This window comes from Argopecten irradians, unplaced genomic scaffold (genome assembly GCF_041381155.1).
Source record: "Argopecten irradians isolate NY unplaced genomic scaffold, Ai_NY scaffold_0063, whole genome shotgun sequence".
NCBI classification, from domain to species: domain Eukaryota; kingdom Metazoa; phylum Mollusca; class Bivalvia; order Pectinida; family Pectinidae; genus Argopecten; species Argopecten irradians.
In genome coordinates this window covers 62,941-84,118 of record NW_027187530.1, presented here as the reverse complement: position 1 = coordinate 84,118, position 21,178 = coordinate 62,941, and the positions used below count along the sequence as shown (strand labels likewise).

The following is a 21,178-nucleotide window of genomic DNA, read 5'->3' as shown; positions in this document are numbered from 1 at the left end:
TTTTTTATTGGATAGAGCTATAAAAAGATGATTAAACTGTGATAACTAGTAATGATTTAATAATATGAATCCTACCAATAGGAGTCAAAGACCTTCTACTCCAAGTTTTTATCAGATATTTCAGCTTAATTAATTTCTTGTCAAAATTCAGCTTTAGAATTTCATGAAGATTTACGCTAAAGTAACTTCTTCAATGTTTGAATCTGCTTCTTCCCCACTGTAAGTCCAGGTGTGTGTAGAACAGAATCCTGACTTAACTTTTTATGACCTATCCAAATTACTTACGATATAAGCATTTCTATTCAAAATTTTCACCCAAGATAAAATACTTCTACCCAAAACCGAAGTCATTCAAAACTTAATTCATTGATAAAATCTCATGATACGGAGTCGAACGCTTTTTCAAAATCGATCATCAATAAATATCCCAGAGATATCTTTTTCCTCTGCATATTGCATTATATCATACCTAAAAGTAAAACATGCAAAGCAGTTCTTATCCTATATGCTATACTTCCTGATGCAATTTTGTATTCAATATTAACAATGATATAGGCCTCCATCTTTACATAAAAATGTTTCGGTTTGCCAGCATTTGGAATACAAGTAAATAATAATCCCTTGTCTTTGAGTTATACAGATAATTCATCATTTCGATAACCATAATTAATAGATCTAACAACAAAATGACCTATTTGCTTCCAGAAACATTTAAAAATTTCAGTAGGCCTAGTGAAACCATCAGATCCTGGACTTTTTTTTTTATTCTTCATATTCTTTAATGTTTTTACTCGCCTCTTTAAAAGTTATTTCCCCTTCTAAATTATTTGACTCGGTAGGGACAGTTGTGGAATCTCATCACAGAGAAAGTTTGTTAAATTAAAATCTATTGGTGAATGCAGGGTAAATCATTAAGTTTTCAGTAAAAATTACGTACTTCTTTCAAAATATCTTCTTGTTTAATCAAAACACCATTAGATCTATTTAAAAGAAAATCTGGCCGTTTAATTAGGTTGTATTCTTCTGAGGTTTTTTTAGTCCCGTTGAAGTCTCGTTTCGACCTAGATCAGAGAAGTTATGAGATTTTCAAATAAAATCTATCAATGTCTCTAGCAAGTTGCCAGTTGCATATTTTGTCAAAAAATTACATTTCCAATTTTGGCGGCCATTTTGAAATTGTGTCTTTTTTCGCTTTGAGTAGAGCCACAATTTTACCATTTTTTTCTGAAATGCGCCGGTATATTTTTAGCTTTATCGAGCTAATATTTGCTGTAACTCTTTACTGGGTTCGTGGTAATCAAAATATTGAGCATTAATGTGTGAAATTATACACTTTTGTCACTTTATTTTAACATTTTATGGTAATTTGAGCACTTATATTTTTTACTCTAAAATACTGAAAAATAACAAATATTCAAATGGGGCAAAAAAGTAAGCACACAGACCCCCCATTTTTCTGCCTGATTTAGAAAGAACAACCCTTTCCCTGTTGATATGCAAAATATTAACAAAAGTTTAATACCAGAACTTTTTCTATAAAGGGTTAGATTTGGCAAAACTGGCTGAAAATGGTGCATTTTGCATAGGGGTAACATACATTTGTATATTGTTATTCTGAGGAAAAATATTAGTCTTATTAATCAAAACTGGTATATTTTTAAAGAAGACTACTGGAAAATAAATTTCTACAAACATCCATACATATCAAACACCTCATTAGGACATTATGGTTTTAATCTCTTGTGTACATGTATATGGTCAAAACGACAAAATTCCCATAAAATCCAATATTTTGTCAACTATATATAGGTAGACTATCTTTGAGTGACAATTAGCTCAAAAACGAGCACACGGACATATGCTTTTTTCTTCCATTTTCTTTTATGATATGAATTCCTATTTCCAAAAATCTATATGAGCAATACAAGAAAATTTTGACTTCTCAGAGGAGTACATCCTTAACCGGAATTTCGTGTCGTATATATATCCGGATCCGGAATTAGGTAACGCGATCTACTTCCTCTCCCTTTCTTTTTGTTGTTGACTTTTGTCTTGCTGCGTCAGTGTACGTACAGACAAAATTGACCAATATTTCTTTATCTTTAGAAACCAACAGGAAGCGAAATTTCGTTCTCAAAATGGCACAGACTCAGCCAAGGCAAAATTTCCACTCAGAATGTGAAGCTAGCATCAATAAGCAGATCAATTTGGAGTTGTACGCAAGCTACATTTACCAATCCATGGTATGTTCATGATTGATACTGATATTGTAGTTTGCCAACTTCCAGGCCTTTATTTAAGTTACACATTAAAAACCTACTTCACTTATTTCTCGTAGATGATTTAAAATTTTCCCATTATAATGAAATTATTATGAATAAATAATATGAAACTCAAACTGTGAACGAAGGGAGGTAACTCCTGATCAGAATCAGTTGTGGTAATCAACCGGAGCTACCGAGGGGAGATAAAGTGTAATGCCCGATGTCGTTCAGGTTTTTGTGGTAATATGACTGAAGGCAAGGCCTTAAAGGGCGCAGCCAGATGCTTTAAGCGAAGCTCTACTTGTTTCTTTTATTTTATATTTCATGTTGTCTAAGACATAATTTAGAAATAAAAGGACGCACAGACATTTAAGGATTGGTCGGAAAATTAGGAAGAAATCGTTAATTAAAAATTGAAACTGTATACGTACAGTAATACAAAGAAAAACCACCAAAGTTAGTCGACCAGTGGGCGGGGCTTAAGTGGCCATTATGACGTCAGTAATTACCGTATGAATGGGCTTATAGTGATGATTTACGAAAATTATTTTACGTTGATTTACAAAATGAATGCACGTGTAGGTGTTGCATACATATATACTAAACTGTAAATATTTGCATATTCATAGTGTTGTCAGAATTTTCACCTACAAATGTTAGCTGTCAAATTTAGCAATTAATAATACAAATGTGAAATCACAAATTTTCTAATGAAGCAATCTTTCATCTTCTTTCCAGGCCTTTTTCTTTGATCGGGATGATGTAGCTCTTCCAGGATTCAGCAAGTTTTTTAAAAAGTCCTCTGATGAAGAACGTGAACATGCAGAGAAATTGATGAAGTACCAGAACAAGAGAGGAGGCCGAATTGTTCTTCAGAACATCGCTGTAATATTAATATTATTTCTAAATGGTTCTTGCATCAGTAGTAGCAGGTTTATAAAGTGAAAATCCGGTTATGTAGTTACGTTTTAAAGCTACTAGCTATAGGTTAGCATTAAAACATGCTTTATGTACATTGTACATTAATTGTTAACACTACAATACAGTATATACTTACCGTAGCTACTATTCTATTCAGATGTAAAAATAATGATATCTTTAAATCTATCAGTCAAGATGTAGCTTTTGTCATTTTAGCAAACAAATTAATGTATTAAATGTTATTATTCATTCACAGTAATACTTAAGAATTGAAGAAAAGTTTAAAAGAAAGAAATTGAAAATAAGACAGACTCTGTGTTTATTATGGTAAAAGGATATAATAATGATTTACATGTAGTAAGTCACATATTCCTTTAATTAATTGTTGAATATTTTTTTTTACAGAAACCTGACAGAGATGAATGGGGAAGTGGATTGGAAGCTATGCAGACGGCACTCTCACTGGAGAAAAATGTGAACCAGTCACTTCTCGATCTTCATGGACTGGCCAACTCCCACGGAGATCCACAGGTATGTCTAATTGGTATTTCTTGTTAGATTTACAGGTGTGTCTAATTGGTATCCTCCTTAGATTTACAGGTATGTCTAATTGGTATCCTCCTTAGATTTACAGGTGTGTCTAATTGATTGTATCCTCCTTAGATTTACAGGTATGTCTATAGATTGGTATCCTCCTTAGATTTACAGGTGTGTCAATGTCTAGATTGTCTAATTGGTATCCTCCTTAGATTTACAGGTGTGTCTAATTGGTATCCTCCTTAGATTTACAGGTATGTCTAATTGGTATCCTCCTTAGATTTACAGGTGTGTCTAATTGGTATCCTCCTTAGATTTACAGGTGTGTCTAATTGGTATCCTCCTTAGATTTACAGGTGTGTCTAATTGGTATCCTCCTTAGATTTACAGGTGTGTCTAATTGGTATCCTCCTTAGATTTACAGGTGTGTCTAATTGGTATCCTCCTTAGATTTACAGGTGTGTCTAATTGGTATCCTCCTTAGATTTACAGGTGTGTCTAATTGGTATCCTCCTTAGATTTACAGGTATGTCTAATTGGTATCCTCCTTAGATTTACAGGTATGTCTAATTGGTATCCTCCTTAGATTTACAGGTGTGTCTAATTGGTATCCTCCTTCGATTTATAGGTGTGTCTAATTGGTATCCTCCTTAGATTTACAGGTATGTCTAATTGGTATTCCTCCTTAGATTTACAGGTATGTCTAATTGGTATCCTCCTTAGATTTACAGGTATGTCTATAGATTGGTATCCTCCTTAGATTTACAGGTATGTCTAATTGGTAATCCTCCTTCGATTTATAGGTGTGTCTAATTGGTATCCTCCTTAGATTTACAGGTATGTCTATATTGGTATCCTCCTTAGATTTACAGGTGTGTCTAATTGGTATCCTCCTTAGATTTACAGGTATGTCTATAGATTGGTATCCTCCTTAGATTTACAGGTATGTCTAATTTGGTATCCTCCTTAGATTTACAGGTATGTCTATAGATTGGTATCCTCCTTAGATTTACAGGTATGTCTAATTGGTATCCTCCTTCGATTTATAGGTGTGTCTAATTGGTATCCTCCTTAGATTTACAGGTGTCTATAGATTGGTATCCTCCTTAGATTTACAGGTGTGTCTAATTGGTATCCTCCTTAGATTTACAGGTATGTCTATAGATTGGTATCCTCCTTAGATTTACAGGTATGTCTATAGATTGGTATCCTCCTTCGATTTATAGTGTGTCTAATTGGTATCCTCCTTAGATTTACAGGTATGTCTATAGATTGGTATCCTCCTTAAATTTACAGGTATGTCTAATTGGTATCCTCCTTAGATTTACAGGTGTGTCTAATTGGTATCCTCCTTAGATTTACAGGTGTGTCTAATTGGTATCCTCCTACGATTTACAGGTGTGTCCCATTGGTATCGTTAGATTTACAGGTGTGTCTAATTGGTATCCTCCTTAGATTTACAGGTATGTCTATAGATTGGTATCCTCCTTAAATTTACAGGTATGTCTAATTGGTATCCTCCTTCGATTTATAGGTGTGTCTAATTGGTATCCTCCTTAGATTTACAGGTGTGTCTAATTGGTATCCTCCTTAGATTTACAGGTATGTCTATAGATTGGTATCCTCCTTAAATTTACAGGTGTGTCTAATTGGTATTGCTCGTTAGATTTACAGGTGTGTCTAATTTGTAGGGGTTGGACTATTAATATTTAAGTTTATATTGTATATTCATAGGATTTTCTTAAATTGTTGTTTACAATTTTCTGATTTTATTGTTTGTTTTACAGTTATCAGACTTTGTCGAGGAAACATTCCTGACAGAACAAGTGGAGGCTATCAAACAGCTGTCTGATTATATAGCACAGTTAAAGAGGGTTGGACCAGGGCTTGGAGAGTATCAGTTTGACAAGGAAACACTACAAGACTAAGAACAACCAATCAACATTGTCCTTACAAAATTATTGACCAATGAGAGCCCTTTTGTCATCATGTTCGATGTATTGAAAAATCATGTATTATATCAACTCTAAAAATATTTCAAATTTCAGGTTTTATAAAAAAAAAAATTATGTTATCAAACTATTGAGTCTATGAATAGCTTAGAGGAAGAAACAGCAATCATTAGATAATCATTTTGAAAAAATGTTGATGCCAAAATTAAAATCTATTTAAGAATTTTCATATCCATGCTCAGAAGTGTAGATGTTGTTTGTGCAGATTCATTTTTGAATTGTCATAACAAAGCAAATGATCAGTTTTAAACTAGGAAATACTATATTTATAATCAACAATTTGGATATTCTTTCACAAAACTATATATATACTCAAATACAAGAATAATAATACATACTCCATAGACAACATTCTTTAAGTTTGCCATTCTATTTAACTTCTTGTGGACCAAAGTATTTTTCAATGTTTTTTGATATACAATATTTTATAATATATACCAGTCTTTTTGCTTTATTTTGAGTAAACGTTTGTTGTCAAAGAACTGTTTACATGTATATCGGTATTGTAATAACTTGTTTTTGTGCCAGTTGAATGTGGCTCTCAGGAAAACTATATTTGGTATTAAATATTGTTTAAAAAATTACAAATAGTTCATTTTCTGTTTGAAGCAGTATGTTATATTATTTAATCTGACTTATCAGATTTCCTTCCCCTTGTTTCCAGTAGTTGGCCAGACAAAGACTACATTGTATAGAGACTGAGAATGGTTAATTTTGGTCTTGTACGTAGGTTTTGAATGTGCTGTCACTTTGTGCTATACATATATCTATAATTAGGGAAACAAATGCATATCATAAGTCATTTCATGACTTCCAAATTATGGTAGATTTATTTTTTGCTGTATGCGAAAATTGTACATTCCAACTATTCTGTGTTTGCATATTACAGTTATCTCCCCTTACAGGAAGGTATCAAATGTACATGTATGCGACAATGAAAGGTCATTATTTTGTAGAAGAAATTTATGTTTTTTACTCGTAAAAATATGACTAATACCTACCTGTAAAGGCAGAAAATTCTTTAATGTGCTAAGTTGGGATATTGAAATAGCTGGACTGTTATTTTCCTTCATGTTTCTGACAAATATTAAGGATATACAGATGTATACATCTTCAAAAGCAACCAACACAATATAATCCAAACTTCTTTATTTACACAAATATGCACTTGTATGTGTTGATAATCACACTCAAATGACAAGAACAGCAGAATTCATAATTGTAATGAACATGTTGAAACCATTGCATAGCAACTGTTTGTGACAAAGCTGCTGCAATGTGGCCTCAACTTTGCTTGAAATATTTGTGAGAAAACTTATTTGCATAAACATTCTGAATATTTGCCACCGATTTGCAGCAAATATTTACAGCAGATTTTTGCTACAAACTTGGCACAACTATCTGCAAAATGCCTTTTATTAGTCATCATCTGTCATTGTGCATCATGTCTTGTCTTCTCTGTGCCGTGCATAATATTTTCATTCAAATAAATTCTCAATAACCGATTGACCCATGATACTGATATTTGGTGTCATGTGTAGCATGCTGCGATGAAGGGCTACCGAATTTATTCAAATGAATGATATTGACCTTCATTCAACGTCACAGAGGTCAAATAGGCTTCATTTTAAAACAACTTTTTTTCAATAACTGTAAGAGGCCTATAGAGACCTGATATTTGGCCTGTAGTATGCAGGACAACAGGAATACCAAGTTGTTCAAATGAAAGTGAATGACATTGAACTTTATTCAAGGTCACAGGAATCAAATAGGCTAACATTTCTAAACAACTTCTTGTGAATAACTAATAGGCATAGACCTGTTACTTGACCGTGGTATGCTGGGATGAAGGGCTTCAAAGTTTGTTCTTATGAATTTTCAAGGTAATAGAATTGGCTAAAATCAACTTCTTGCCAGTAACTAAAAGACCTAGAGACCTGATATTGGTCATGTGGTATGCTGGAGCAAAGGGCTTTTCTATTCCAAGGTCTTGGAGGTCAAATGCATATACAATCTGTAGATGATGTAGATGAAAATCTTCAGATAACTTCTCGGTAATAAGTTAAACGCCTTAAATATGGTATTCAGAATCTGTGCATGCAGCATTTTCGACGAAGAACTTCAATTTGTTTACTAGAATGACCTTGACCTACTTGGTAAAATATATGTAGAGACTAACAATTTCAACTAAGAATTTATTTTAGATGCAATGTCCTAAGTGTTAGCCGAATAAAAGGTAGGCATCTTCATGTCAAAGTTTGGAAGCTTTGTTCGTATTACAATAAGAAATATTAATGATATTTCTCGGCGCTCTTTGATTGGACCGTGTTAGTTATGGTTTAATTTGTAGAACACAAAACAAAGCATTTAATTGACTTTTATTTGTTTCTTTTATTGTGGGTTTCAAATTATAGATAAACAAAATATCGGGACGTTGCATAGAAATGAAATCTAAGTTCCCTTGTATTGGTGATCCAATATATAGACACTGAAGTAATTGTCTGTAGATGGCTTTCTAACAAGAAATCCACAGTTTGAATGAGTTTCACAGTTTTAAGTTCACTTTTTGGAAAACCAAACTTTGAAATATGTAGTGAAATGTCCTTGGTGTACGTATTGTCCGTCTTTTGGTGGTTGAGAGTGCATGTCAAGATATCGAAAACACGTTTATGTGACAGAAGTGGCCATTGTTCAATTTGACAAGTAATCCCAGATGTGATAAAGATTTATTAAATAGTTCAATTAAACACTTAAAAATAGAGTGCGCGCCTTAAATTGATATAAAAATTTAAAGACGACACTACCCAAGCCTATCAATGACAAAATCGTCTCGGGAAGATAGCAGTATAAACACTTTGTTTGACATGTGAGGAATTATGCGACTAGTCCGCTAAACCTGCCTATATTATTAGGCTTTTTATTTTTTATTTTTTTTTTGGCCTAATATATAGTCTATATATTAGGCAAAAAAAAAAAAAAAAAAAAAAAAAATTAAAAAAAGCCTAATAATATAGGCAGGTTTAGCGGACAATTATGCGACATACTCAGCAATTGACTGTAATGCTACACAATGAAGACCACATGGCTTTAAAAGAAAATACAATTATGCAAGAAAAAGAAGATATGATTTTTTTTCTGTGGGTATGTGCAAGGGAAAAACTTAATGTACTCTCTGTTTAAAGATCAACTTATGAATACATGCACATTGCCATAATCATCATTTCAAAGATAAAGTTTAGAAATTGATTCAACATGGCAATCAAATTTACATTTATATTTACATTTTTTTGGCATAGTGATTGAAGTGCAAGCGAATGTTGTGAAACAACAATCATTGGTACGCTCGCCAAGCCTGAGCACATTAAAACAGTGATAACAATCCGCGATGAAAAATTAAATGATGTTTTGATACTTTCACACCCTAGTTGATGGTATGAACTAATATAAATCTCACATACAATAGCTTTCCAATGATAATCAATGTTAACAATTACGCAACTGGTGATGTTTTCCAATGTTTACGTGAACATTTAAAAAAAACCCAAACTATTAATACAATTTTTTTAATGTGTTTGCAAAAGTCTTATATTTTGTCGAAGTTGCTAACTATATCATCTAAATGTGATAGCTCGAGTTGCCTCCCTTTAAACGTCATTGCATTCAAAGATTATTTTTAACTTCTAGCTGTTACATTTTAATTATAAATTTAATGAGGAATTTTCAAACCAAAATACGTGTAGAAAGTATACCTGAGAAGGTGTCAATCTCTAGGAGTCATCATTAGTTTTATCTTTATCGTTTTTGAAAACAGTACGACCATAACATTGCTGCATAACGTGACCCTACCCCTTTTGGTAAACGCCCCTTTTGGTACACGCCCCTTTTTTTGTACAAAATTCGGGTTTTCCCATCTAAAATCCTAGTTACTCTGTTTTGTTATTTAAACTATTGTTAGCACTTGTACATTTTATTTGGCAAATGTTTGGCCTTGATTTATATGTCAAAAGTCGGCAACGCAACGTGGTCAGACTGGCTATTTTGGTTTTCTAAAAAGGTCACCAGCACATAATCCGGAAATGGTTATATATTTCTACTGTTATTTAAAAAACATTCTTAATTTAAGTGAATATTAAGATATGGATATATTTGACTTATTTTTTTTTCTTTGAGACATTGATAAAATTGATAATTTTAGTAAATATTATATGAAATGATTAATTAGTTTAAAGAAATGGCACTCATATTCCAGAATGATTAATTCGTTATAAAAAATGGCACTCAGATTCTTACAGTATTTATTGATGATGAAATCCTTATTTCAGAAATCAGAAATTCAAAATGAATAAAAAATCTATTTCAGTTAGATCATGAAAATAAGTTATTCAACTTATTGTTCTTGAATCAACTTTATATATTACTCTATATATATAAATAAATGAATAAATGTCTTTTGTTTAACACCAAAATTCAAAATTGAACAGTATTTACTACAACATGTATACTAAATTCAATATACAGGGTAAAGCAATTTCTATATTCATTTGTTTTAGGCCTTCATTCACAGAATCTATATGTGAGTGGCCTTGGTACTCTGATTAAGGTTTCAAATCGATTTTATTCCCCAGCAAATTAGAGGGATGCCAGGGTTGGGACCCTGGGTTCATTCCTCTTACAACATATAGCCTCTCACAGGAGGTCTCTTTCACTCCTTTTACTCGATCGCTTTTAGTTCGTTACATTCAATTTCTCAATTCATTCTCCAAACTCAATAATACAAATATCGGTATATAAATTTCAATTAATTGAAAAGGTTTCTCTTGCATTTATACATTTAATAATTTATTGTATTAATGTGATGTCACCTATTCATTAATTTTGAAATCACACTTTTCAGCAAAAATTAGTTAATTTCTTCAAAAAAAACAAACTATGTATTATATTTACATTGCACAGAGATCAGACAAATCTGTAACATTGATAGGTGGAATCAATTTAGATAAAGTGTTACTGCTGATATGTGTATACATGTATATGTAACAAGAAATTACGATGAACATGGCTTACATGTATGTGTGCAAGAGGCAACCAGGTATATCAATCATCAATTCGAAACCTAAAAAAAAATAAATGTATGTATGGCACACTTACATTATACATTACGAACTATATGAACATGGGCGTTAAAAATTACAATTAAAAAAAAAAATAAAAAAAGAAGAGAAAGGACAATACTACATTTGAAAAAAAAGAAAACAAACACTATATATATATCCATAGCACGAAGCATATGTGTAACTAAAACAATTGTTCAATTTCTTATTTTCATAAAGTAGCACAGATATATCAAACAAACAAAGAGTAATGTCCATCTCGGATTTCGTGTTTAGTTACTTTTAATATATATTAATTTCTTGGTTTGTATGTCATAATCATGCATATCTTGTGTAATGCAATATACCTAGGTTTATGATAAATTGATGCACGTTAATACATTGGTGAATGCTCGGAATTATTATTGGTGAAATACCCGGATCAAGTAGGGTTCATTCAGATAAGATACGCCACAATGTATTTATGACCTAAACGAAGTGCTCTACCTGTGTACTTTCGTCGGCCTGAGATTACATAAGGACGTTTTATTTCAATAAGGGTAAGTATGTTGTGTTTCCTTTAGATATTCAAAATATATGCAAATTTTGTTAAAATTGAATTGGAAACCATGTGAACTATCCCAATGTATTATAACAAACTATTTATCATGACACTAATTTCGTTACGGATTATTATGGTAACTCTGTTTACATGAATAACGTGTAGTTAAACAACGAATTCTTACGAGTACTTACTTTTATATAACACACGTTATACTTAGGTCATTGTTGTGTTTTTTCTCTATGTTTTTTTTATTATTATTTTCTGAAACCTTTTAGCCAACAAGGCAAACACGACCACAAAATAAAAAAAAAAATAAAAAAATCAAAAGAAGTTTTGAAGCGTTAAAATTTATTTAGGAAATGTACTGTTTTCCATAAATATGAATATTTATTTTATTGCATTTCATTGACAAAACATTTTTCATTAAAAACAAATGGAGAAAAATTGCACCGTAGTCATTATTGAAAGAAATTGAGTTAAAGATGCTCAACCGCCGACAGAGCATAAATGATACTGATAACTTGAACAGTAATTGGTGTTCAATCATGCATATATATGTCTAATTAACACAACAAATTATATAAAACAATTTATTTTGCCTTAAGTGCATGCGCAATAAGCACTTCATTCCATATAGGATATAGTGTCACGGATTTTTTTCGGGATGCAATTAATTATTTTTCATATTTTTAACTTGAAATAAAATTAGAAGCTTAAAGATACTCCACCGCCGACAGAGCATAAATGATACTCATCATTTGAACAATAATTGGTGTTTAATCGTGTATATATATGCCTAATTAACACAAAAAATAACATAAAATAATTTATTTCGCCTTTGGTGCATGCGCAATCATTACTTCATTCCATATAGGATATAGTGCCACGGAATTTTTTCGGGATGCAATTAATTATTTTTCATATTTTTAACTTGAAGTAAAATTAGAAGCTCAAACTTTTCAATGATGGTAATGGTGTAAAGTAAGTAACTTTTGTTACTGAAGAAAAATACTAATTCGTCTTGTCATGTTTTTGATGGTGAAAAAATACCATTTGTCAGCGGTGGAGCATCTTTAAACTTTTCAATGGTGGTAATGGTGTAAAGTAAGTAACTTTTGTAACTGAAGAAAAATACTAATTCGTCTGCTCCTGTTCTTGATAGTAAAAAAAATACCATTTGTCAGCGGTGGAGCATCTTAAACTTACATTATTTTAATAATTCAGATTATTATTAAATAAAGATAGGCATAACAAGTTAAGATTACCTTTATAATATATGTTTATGGTATAATTTCTGATAATGCCTGATTATATTTTGCAGTGAGAAATGATGTTTTCAGCTGCAAAATTGGAAGATAGCATTTCCGGCGTTTTCGGGAGGTATGGGAAAGTCGTATCAAAATATCCATGGGGTTTGATCATGACGTGTATCCTTGTCAATGGGCTTCTTGGTGTTAATATCCAATGGGTGACATCAGACTCCGATCTAGGAAGAGTGTACACTCCGACTAACAGTCAGGCAAAGAAAGACAGAGAACATATTTTGTCAATTTTCCCCGATTCTTCGGGAACCAACTTTTACCGACAAAGTATGGACAGTCTTGGATTTTTTGGAGAAATTATCTTTAAACCTCGATACGAGAGAAACGCTTTGGAAAGAAATTTTCAAAACCAACTAAAAAACATCTTAAAAACAGCACGGGCTACTTTTGTCCTTGATATTGACAATAACATCTTCAATTATGAGGATCTCTGTGCAAAAAGAAATGGTCAATGTGTCGTAGATGGCGAGTGTTTGCTAGATTCAACATTCTGGGATATACTGGAGAATGGAAGTATAACTAAAGATGTCTTTGATAAAGAAGACTACTCATTCGTAATTGGAACTCCGACATTTGTTAACGACACTCTTCAGTCCGCACCGGCTTTAAAATTCAGACTCAATTTGCGACAAGATTCTTCAACATTTAGCACACTATCTGCCAAATGGGAAACTAAATTTTTAGAAACATTAAAGAATATGAAATTGAACGATTCAGACATTGCTTACCAGATATCAGATTCACTGAACACCGAACTTGACGCCAACACAGGGGGAGACGTAACATACTTTTCTCTTACGTTCACTTTAATGATTACAAATGCATCTTTTGTTGCTGCCGGTGGGAATTGTGTATCCAATCGTGGACACCTAGGACGAGCTGAGGTCATCTCGGCAGGATTGGCTATCCTCGGATCATTCGGACTCATGTCTGCGTGCCACGTCGACTTTGTCAACATTGTGGGTGTCATGCCATTTCTGATAATCGGTAAATATATCATATTCTTTTTATCCATATCGGCCAGTTTATTCATTTTTGTTGAATTTCTTGGGTCAGTTTCCATGCATGTTATAAGTACTGGTAGGACTATTGGGTTTGTAGTTTGTATAAGGTGAAGCTGGTGAATTTTACACACAAGAGAATTCAGTATGTCGATACTGGGAAAAGAGGCGTGGCTACTTTCCGCCAATGGTGACCTAGGTCGGCACAACTCTTGCCTGAAGTAGAAATACGTTACGCGTAAGATGTCACATGACGTATTGTTGATTGTCTAGGTCCAAAACAGAATGTCACTATTTACCTAAGTGCATATAAACTGCAATATATAGGCATTAACTCTATGCGAAAAAGCACCAAATAAAATTTGATTTCGTACTTCTTTACTTCTTATCTACTTCTAACAATTGAGCTTTTCTTTATCAGGTCTGACGTTGCAGATGAAAGGTGGGGTGCAAAATCCTCCCATGCTCGGATTTCTTTTGTAGTATTAAATGTCTAGGTGCATTACTACTTTATATGTGTTTTTTTTCTTTAGTCGTTTTTGAAAAGACATAAAGGGTCTGAAATGACATTTTCTGGGTTTGTGCCAAGGGGACCCTTGTGTCCACCTTTTGAACATTATTTTTGATTATTTTTGCGAATTGAAGAGGCTTCATTCTCTATTTTATACTCTTTTATAATGGTAATAACTAATTAGTTTCACTGCAAATTGATTTAGATAAAGAAAACGTTTTGAAAAGGTTTTGGGTTTGCTCTGAATATTTAGCATGTTATCGATTTTGTCCACGATTTTAACTCGTTTTAAAAATATGCCATTCGTATAGTCGTCAGGCAGAAACTTAAATAAGAAAAAAGAAATCCGCGAAAATTGAACATAGATATCAAACAACAATTTGTGATCGAATTCTGCAAACTAACATTTATACTATAAAATAAGTGCATTTTTATTCTTGCATTTTCCCTAAATGTACAAAAAATCTGATACGCACTTGGGTGAAACAAATACTTTCTTTAAAATCAACAGAAATCTAGTAATAATTGGAAAGAAATGTATTTTCATTAGCAACTCAAACTCAATCTTTCCTTCTTACATTGTATATAAAACTTTATGAAAATTAATTCAAAAAGATTAAAGAGCGAAACAGAATTAAATTTGATTTTTAAATAAAACTAGTCGAAACAAAAAAGAATTACAACACTACAAATGCAATAATCTTAATTTTGACCAATTAGGAACTTTGACTTCGTCGTTACCAAGAGAACAAAGCATTTCAACCCTGTTATTATCTTAGTCGGTATACCTCATAACCCGTATGTACTAATTTTCACTTCTAAAATATCTAAAACTATTATATTTCAACCAATCAGAGTCACCCATTTTTTTACTATGGAAACCAAGCATTTTTTAAATGTTTTTATGTTATTCAGCATACTTAAATAACGTAAACCCTATATACAAACATACAAATTTTCACTTAAATAAGACATTATCTTTTTAGCCAATCAGAGGCCTTCATTATTTTTTTCGAAAGTGTTATTATTAGCACACCTGGCCCGAAGGTGTCATGGCGCGGCGTCCGTCTACTCATATGGCTGAATCGGTTTTGACCAAATCAAAGTCTTCTTCTGTAGGAATCAAGGGATTTTGTTCTAACTTGATCTGAAGCTTCCATGGATGAATGGAAATCAATTTCATGTAAACGGTGGGTCTAATCCACTCTTGGGACTGATGGACGGGGCACAATGAGGAAAATATAGTAATTTTTTAAAATCCTTTTTCTGTATGAATGAAGGCATTTTGTTCTAATTTGATCTGAAGCTTCCTTGGGTGAACGGTGGGTCTATTCTTCCAGTGGCATGAGGGGCGGGTCCAATAGGGAAAACATTGTATCATTTAAAATCCTTTTTCTTCTGTAGGAATGAAGGGATATTGTTTTAAATTGGTCTGACGCTTCCATGGCTTAAGGCCGTGATCAGGGGAACTAATTTTGTATAAACGGTGGTTCTTTACTCACATGGGCTGGAGGGGCGGGGCCCAATAATGGAAATATAGCAAATTCTTTACAAAATCCTTCTTTTTCTGTAGGAATAAATGGAATTTGTTCTAATTTAGTCTGAAGCATTCTTAAGTAAAGGGAAACCAATTATGTATAAACAGTGGGTCTAGTCCTTCAGGGGTATGAGGGGCGAGGCCCAATAGGGGAAATATGATAAATTCTTTAAAATTCTTCTTCTTCTGTAGCAATGAAGGGATTTTGTTCTAATTTGATATGAAGTTTTCTTGGGTAAAGGGAAACCAATGTTGTAAAAATGGTGGGTATGTACCCCCACTAGCCGGAGGGGCGAGGTCCAATAATGGAAATATGGGCAATTCTTTAAAATCTTTCTTCTTCAGTAGGAATCGAGGGATTTTGTTCTTATTTGATCTGAAGCTTTCTTGGGTTGATTATAAGGGGAACCAATTTTCTGTATAAATGATGGGTCCGGTCTCTTAGGAGCCTGTGGAGCGGGTCCAATACGGAAAATATAGTAAATTATTTAAAATCCTTCATCTTCTGTAGGAATGAATAGATTAAGTTCTTATCAAAAGCCGTCAAATTGGTAGCTTGTGTTATTGGCTTAGAACAGGTGAGCGATACGGGCCTATTGGGCCTCTTGTTATATTAATCATCTAGCATTATCACTATACACTAATTTTTGCTTAAATCATCTGACTTTGAAATACTAAATTGAAATGTATAGGTATACAAAAAGGTGGTCTGATGCTACCTGCACTCGCTATTTTCAAGTAACCCAGAAACTATTTTCCTGGATTTTAATTTCGAAAATAGATTAGACATAGATAGACATTTTCATGAAAGTATCTTTAATGCAGGGTAAAATTGAGATGATAAAGAGTAATATTTGGTTTTGTTTTTTCCCAAAAGTATTATTTTTTGCAAAAAAAAAAAAAAAAAAAAAAATAATAATAATATTTCAAGGTGAAAAATCCGTTAAAAATCTAAATGACATGTCTCAGACATGAAGTATACGATTTTAAAAATCATTCAGAAGTAGGCTTACATATTTATTTACGTCTAGGTATATTCTTTTCGGAATCTACAAATATACTGTATACGGACCCTGTCGAATAAGTACTGAATAATTCATAAATCATCAACAGTAATTTCTACATTCCTAGTGTACAGTAGACCTACCTCTTTACTATATCAGTCTAGCTATCTCCTAGATCATCCCCGCATTCTCACTTAATCACATAAAAGTGATGTCGATTAATTTATTGTAGAGTGAGGATTGATCTAAAGTAGTACAGGTACAAATACGAACCCCGAAATGGTATATTTATCGGAAGAGAAATTGTTTGAATTTTGAAGCGGGGGCGAGAGCCACCATATTGACCATAATAACATTTTTACCGACCCCTATAAAATGGTAAGGGGTTACCACGCGATTGCTCTCCGCTAGTCATTTGCGGACATTTCTGTCCGAGATTCGATAAATAGTGTATGATACAATTCAAAGTTTATAACTTCATTTAACAAGCCAAAACAGATTATTGCTCTTTCTTATAACAATAAAAAATATATGAACATGGTGATAGAACAGTTATAATTTATTAACTGACTTTTTTGTTTTTTAGGAATTGGTGTGGATGATATGTTTGTCATGATGTCTGGCCTTGCAGACGCTGACCAGTCCGCAAAAATAGAAGACAAAATCGCTTACGTCATGAAAAAAAGTGGAATCGCAATAACAATCACTTCTTTAACAAACTTCATCGCCTTTGCTGTTGGAATTACATCTGTCTTCAAGAGTGTCAGAAACTTTTGTATCTACACAGGTAAACAATCATGTGGATTATTTATACAATGTTTTGTTTAACTTTATTTATCTATATATTGATTAATTTATTTATGTCTTATCGATTCTTTTATCAGTTATTAATCAATTACTTTTTGTTTTTAATACCTTTCTTTATCTTGACCGTTATCAATACTGCTTTTTAAACAGTTCTTCAGTACTTTGGATAATTTGGTTTATTATTGGTGCAAATATATACAGTGTAAACAATAAAATTAGTATTAAAACACATTAGGAATACGATCTTAAATGAGCGTTCAATTCATATGAGTTTTTATGACACAAGGCCCATATTATTTTTTAGCCTTGGAGGGCAAAAACATAAAGGGCCTAAAATGTTGCTTTTTAACACTACTCTGGGTATGTGTCAAGGGGACCTCTTGTCTCCAACTTGTAAACGTATTTTGTTAATAAAAAAGTATTCATTCTTTATTTGTTATCCTGTTTTTAAAAGTATCTAATAATTAATTTGAATACAATTTCATTTTTAAGCAAAACACATCAAATTGTTGACAGGATATAGTTTTATGGTTGCTCCCAATATTTGGCATGTTATCGATTTTGATGATTGGATATAAAAGAACATTTTCTCTGGCACTTATGATGGCCAATATGAAGGTTATTTTATTCAAAATGGTGGAGATATAGGACATCAAAAATCGCAATTTTAATTGTTTTTGTTCCAACTGAAGCATTTTTCAGTGCCTTTAAAAGAGGATGTAGTATTGATCTTTCGCACTAAACTTTTATATACTTTTGACGTCACAAGAAGAGGTTCCACTGACGGGGGCAGCGGGGAATTTGATTTGGCAATAACGATAAGAATGTACATCACAGGTTGGCTTAAAAATAACAGTAAACGGAAATATAAGCATTAAATTGCCTTCTGGGGGATTTATGGTCCTATAATTCTTCCAGGATTGCAGACAAATTAATCATAACGCGCTAATGCGCGCTATTAAATTTGTCTGTAATCCTTGGATAATTATATGACCATAAATTCCCCAAGAAGGCAATTCAATGCCCAAACATCTACGGATAGCAATGAGTATAATACCGTAAATTGGGATATTTTGGTCATAATTTTGCTCATCAACAGTTTGGTATAATTTATTGGTCGTAGGGTTTACATTTTTTTTGTAACCCTGTCCATTGTCGCCTGGTATGTTAATTCTCCCCATTATTTGTTTCAGCCACTGCAGTGGGGTTTTGCTATCTGAACCAGATAACCTTCTTCCTCGGGTGTATGGCGTTACATGAGAGGAGAGTGGCCGCTAATAGACATTGCATTACGTGTTCTCCAATCGAATTTCCCACCGAAAACAACCAATCAGACTCGACTGCAACACGAGTTTGCTGCACAGGTTCTCCAGCTAAATCGAGAAATGAGCAAGAGAGCATGTTCGAGAAAATCCCACGATTAGTCATACCTAGAATGATAATTAACGTACCTGCAAAGGTGTTGATATTTATATCATATTTGGCTTATCTAGGGTTTGCTATATTTGGAGTTACACATTTACATCAAGGGTTGATTCTACAAAACTTGGTCTCAGATAGTTCCTACTATTATCAGTTCAGTCAATGGGATTTTGATTACTTCCCTTCGAATTTCCCTATATCTTTTGTCATACCGAACCATCAAAACTATTCCTCAATACATGTGTTAGACAAATTGGACTCCATATTGAAACTTGCACGAAATTATATTGACATCGAAGACACATATGAACTAAATTGGTTGACCTCGTATCAAAATTCTCTACTTTCTTTGCAAATAAAACTGAAAATGACTTTACGACTGGACTGCATCGTTTTTCTAAACAATTCAAAGGTATTTAAAAATGACGTCGTTTTTAATCCAACACCTAACCAAATTGAAGCCAGTCGGTTTTTTGTGATGTCCAATAATATCAAAGATAGTTACACACAAGGAAAATTAATGTTACAAATGCGAGAAATTGCAAGTAATTCTGTGATTCCTTGTTTCGCATATTCTCCTTCTTTTATATTCTTTGAACAGTATGTCGCTGTATTGCCCCAGTACCCTTCAGACAGTAGGTATAGCAGTAGCGGCCGTATTTGTCGTTGCCTGTGTACTGATGCCAAATCCTTTCCTTATAATTTTGCATTGCTCTGTCACTAGCCTCTATTATCACTGGTGTTCTTGGCTTCATGCACTTCTGGGGATTATCTCTAAGTTCTATAACATGATTCATGTCATCATGAGTGTAGGTTTCTCGGTAGATTTCAGTGCACATATATGCCACGCTTTCTTGACGTCGGAAGGTCGGGATAGGAATGCTAGAGTATGCAAAGCACTGGAAATGACTGCAGGTCCTATTTTCAACAGCGCCGTTTCGTCGATTGTGGGCATCATAATGCTGATATTATCTGAATCCTATGTATTCATTTCATTTTTTCCGCGTGATGTTACTTGTCATTTTGTTTGGTCTGTTTCATGGACTATTTGTCCTGCCGATTGTCTTTTCCTTGGTTGGCCCAACGAAACCGATGAAGGGCAATGTTCGTCTCTTTACCAACAACATACAAAACCACAAGAAAGAGAAAACAGGAACGTATAATCGTGGATTTGAACTTGATTTTGACCAAGCTTGATTTCGTTTTTGTATTAACATAATGACAAAAATCTATAAAAAGATAAATGTTGATATTTGAGTTAAAAGTTTAGACACATACAATGTAGCATGTATATGTAATAAATGTACTTGTGTGAATCATCATTAAACAGACTATCATATTTTGATCTACTATAGAAATGTCGAATAACCATAATTTAAAGAGATATGTGCCGTAATTTTCATACTCGCGAATCACTAGAAGATTTTAACATGATATCCGTCACCACAAATTACTAACTTTTTGAGAATTACAAGGTGAAATAAGAGCTAAAAATACGTCTACCGTGCAATGAATTGAGTACACTCTGTTACATCAAATAACCAGGTTGCGACCTACGATTGTTTTACACTTTCACAGTGATATCAGTAATTATAAAGTGACCTATTTAGATATGTTTTCATCTAAACACTATTAAGATGCATTAAGTTAGTGTTGTAACTGACGTCTATAAAGCATCATACATGCTTGTTCATGCCGTTGAATGATTTTCACAGCATAATCCATCATAACGTAACTTATGGTTTTACTGAGGACGAAGTAGCATGTCCAGGGTGATATCACACATTTGAGGATTGATATTTCACTTTATTATAACCTCCAAGTGAGAATCCTGCATTCCTGATTGGTCGAAATAAATTTTAAATTTTTAAACACCTATCACATCGGCAGGTATACATTTAGAACAATAGGAACCAATAAGACACTGTTTCGTTCGTAGCAAACCCCATAGCCACGGTATGATAGTGTATTTTTATGACAGTGCAAAATATAACCGCCCGAAAAAGATGCGCACATAGGACTCGTTTTCTTTGTTCGACGCCATCTTTGTTTTTTGTAACGACCCTTCAAAATTTATTTGGAGCATTTTAGTAATAATAGTTTTAGTGAGTAGTTGTCGCCTTTTTCTGCATTATCGTCCTAAACGCTATATGTAAATTGGTTTTTATGAACCCGTACGGTGATT

At 33.1% G+C, this 21,178-nt stretch overlaps 1 protein-coding gene and 1 pseudogene across 1 annotated transcript; both read left to right on the top strand.

Moving 5' to 3' along the window:
* Positions 1–2,010: 2,010 nt before the first annotated feature.
* On the top strand, positions 2,011–5,977 carry LOC138311610 (soma ferritin-like). The gene is made up of 4 exons (XM_069252893.1): positions 2,011–2,243; positions 3,003–3,149; positions 3,591–3,716; positions 5,510–5,977. Exons 1-4 carry the CDS (start codon positions 2,139–2,141, stop codon positions 5,648–5,650), a joined length of 519 nt encoding a protein of 172 aa, XP_069108994.1. The 5' UTR covers positions 2,011–2,138; the 3' UTR covers positions 5,651–5,977.
* Positions 5,978–10,549: 4,572 nt separating this feature from the next.
* Positions 10,550–20,795, top strand: LOC138311611 (patched domain-containing protein 3-like; annotated as a pseudogene).
* The last annotated feature ends 383 nt before the right edge of the window (positions 20,796–21,178 follow it).

What these genes read in the sequence shown, in the direction of transcription:
- LOC138311610 (XM_069252893.1), top strand. Translation starts at nt 2,139, where the DNA reads ATGGCACAGACTCAGCCAAGGCAAAATTTCCACTCAGAATGTGAAGCT. An exon ending in GCTACATTTACCAATCCATG is followed by an intron (nt 2,244 to 3,002) that starts GTATGTTCATGA and finishes TCTTCTTTCCAG; the next exon opens with GCCTTTTTCTTTGATCGGGA. An exon ending in TTGTTCTTCAGAACATCGCT is followed by an intron (nt 3,150 to 3,590) that starts GTAATATTAATA and finishes TTTTTTTTACAG; the next exon opens with AAACCTGACAGAGATGAATG.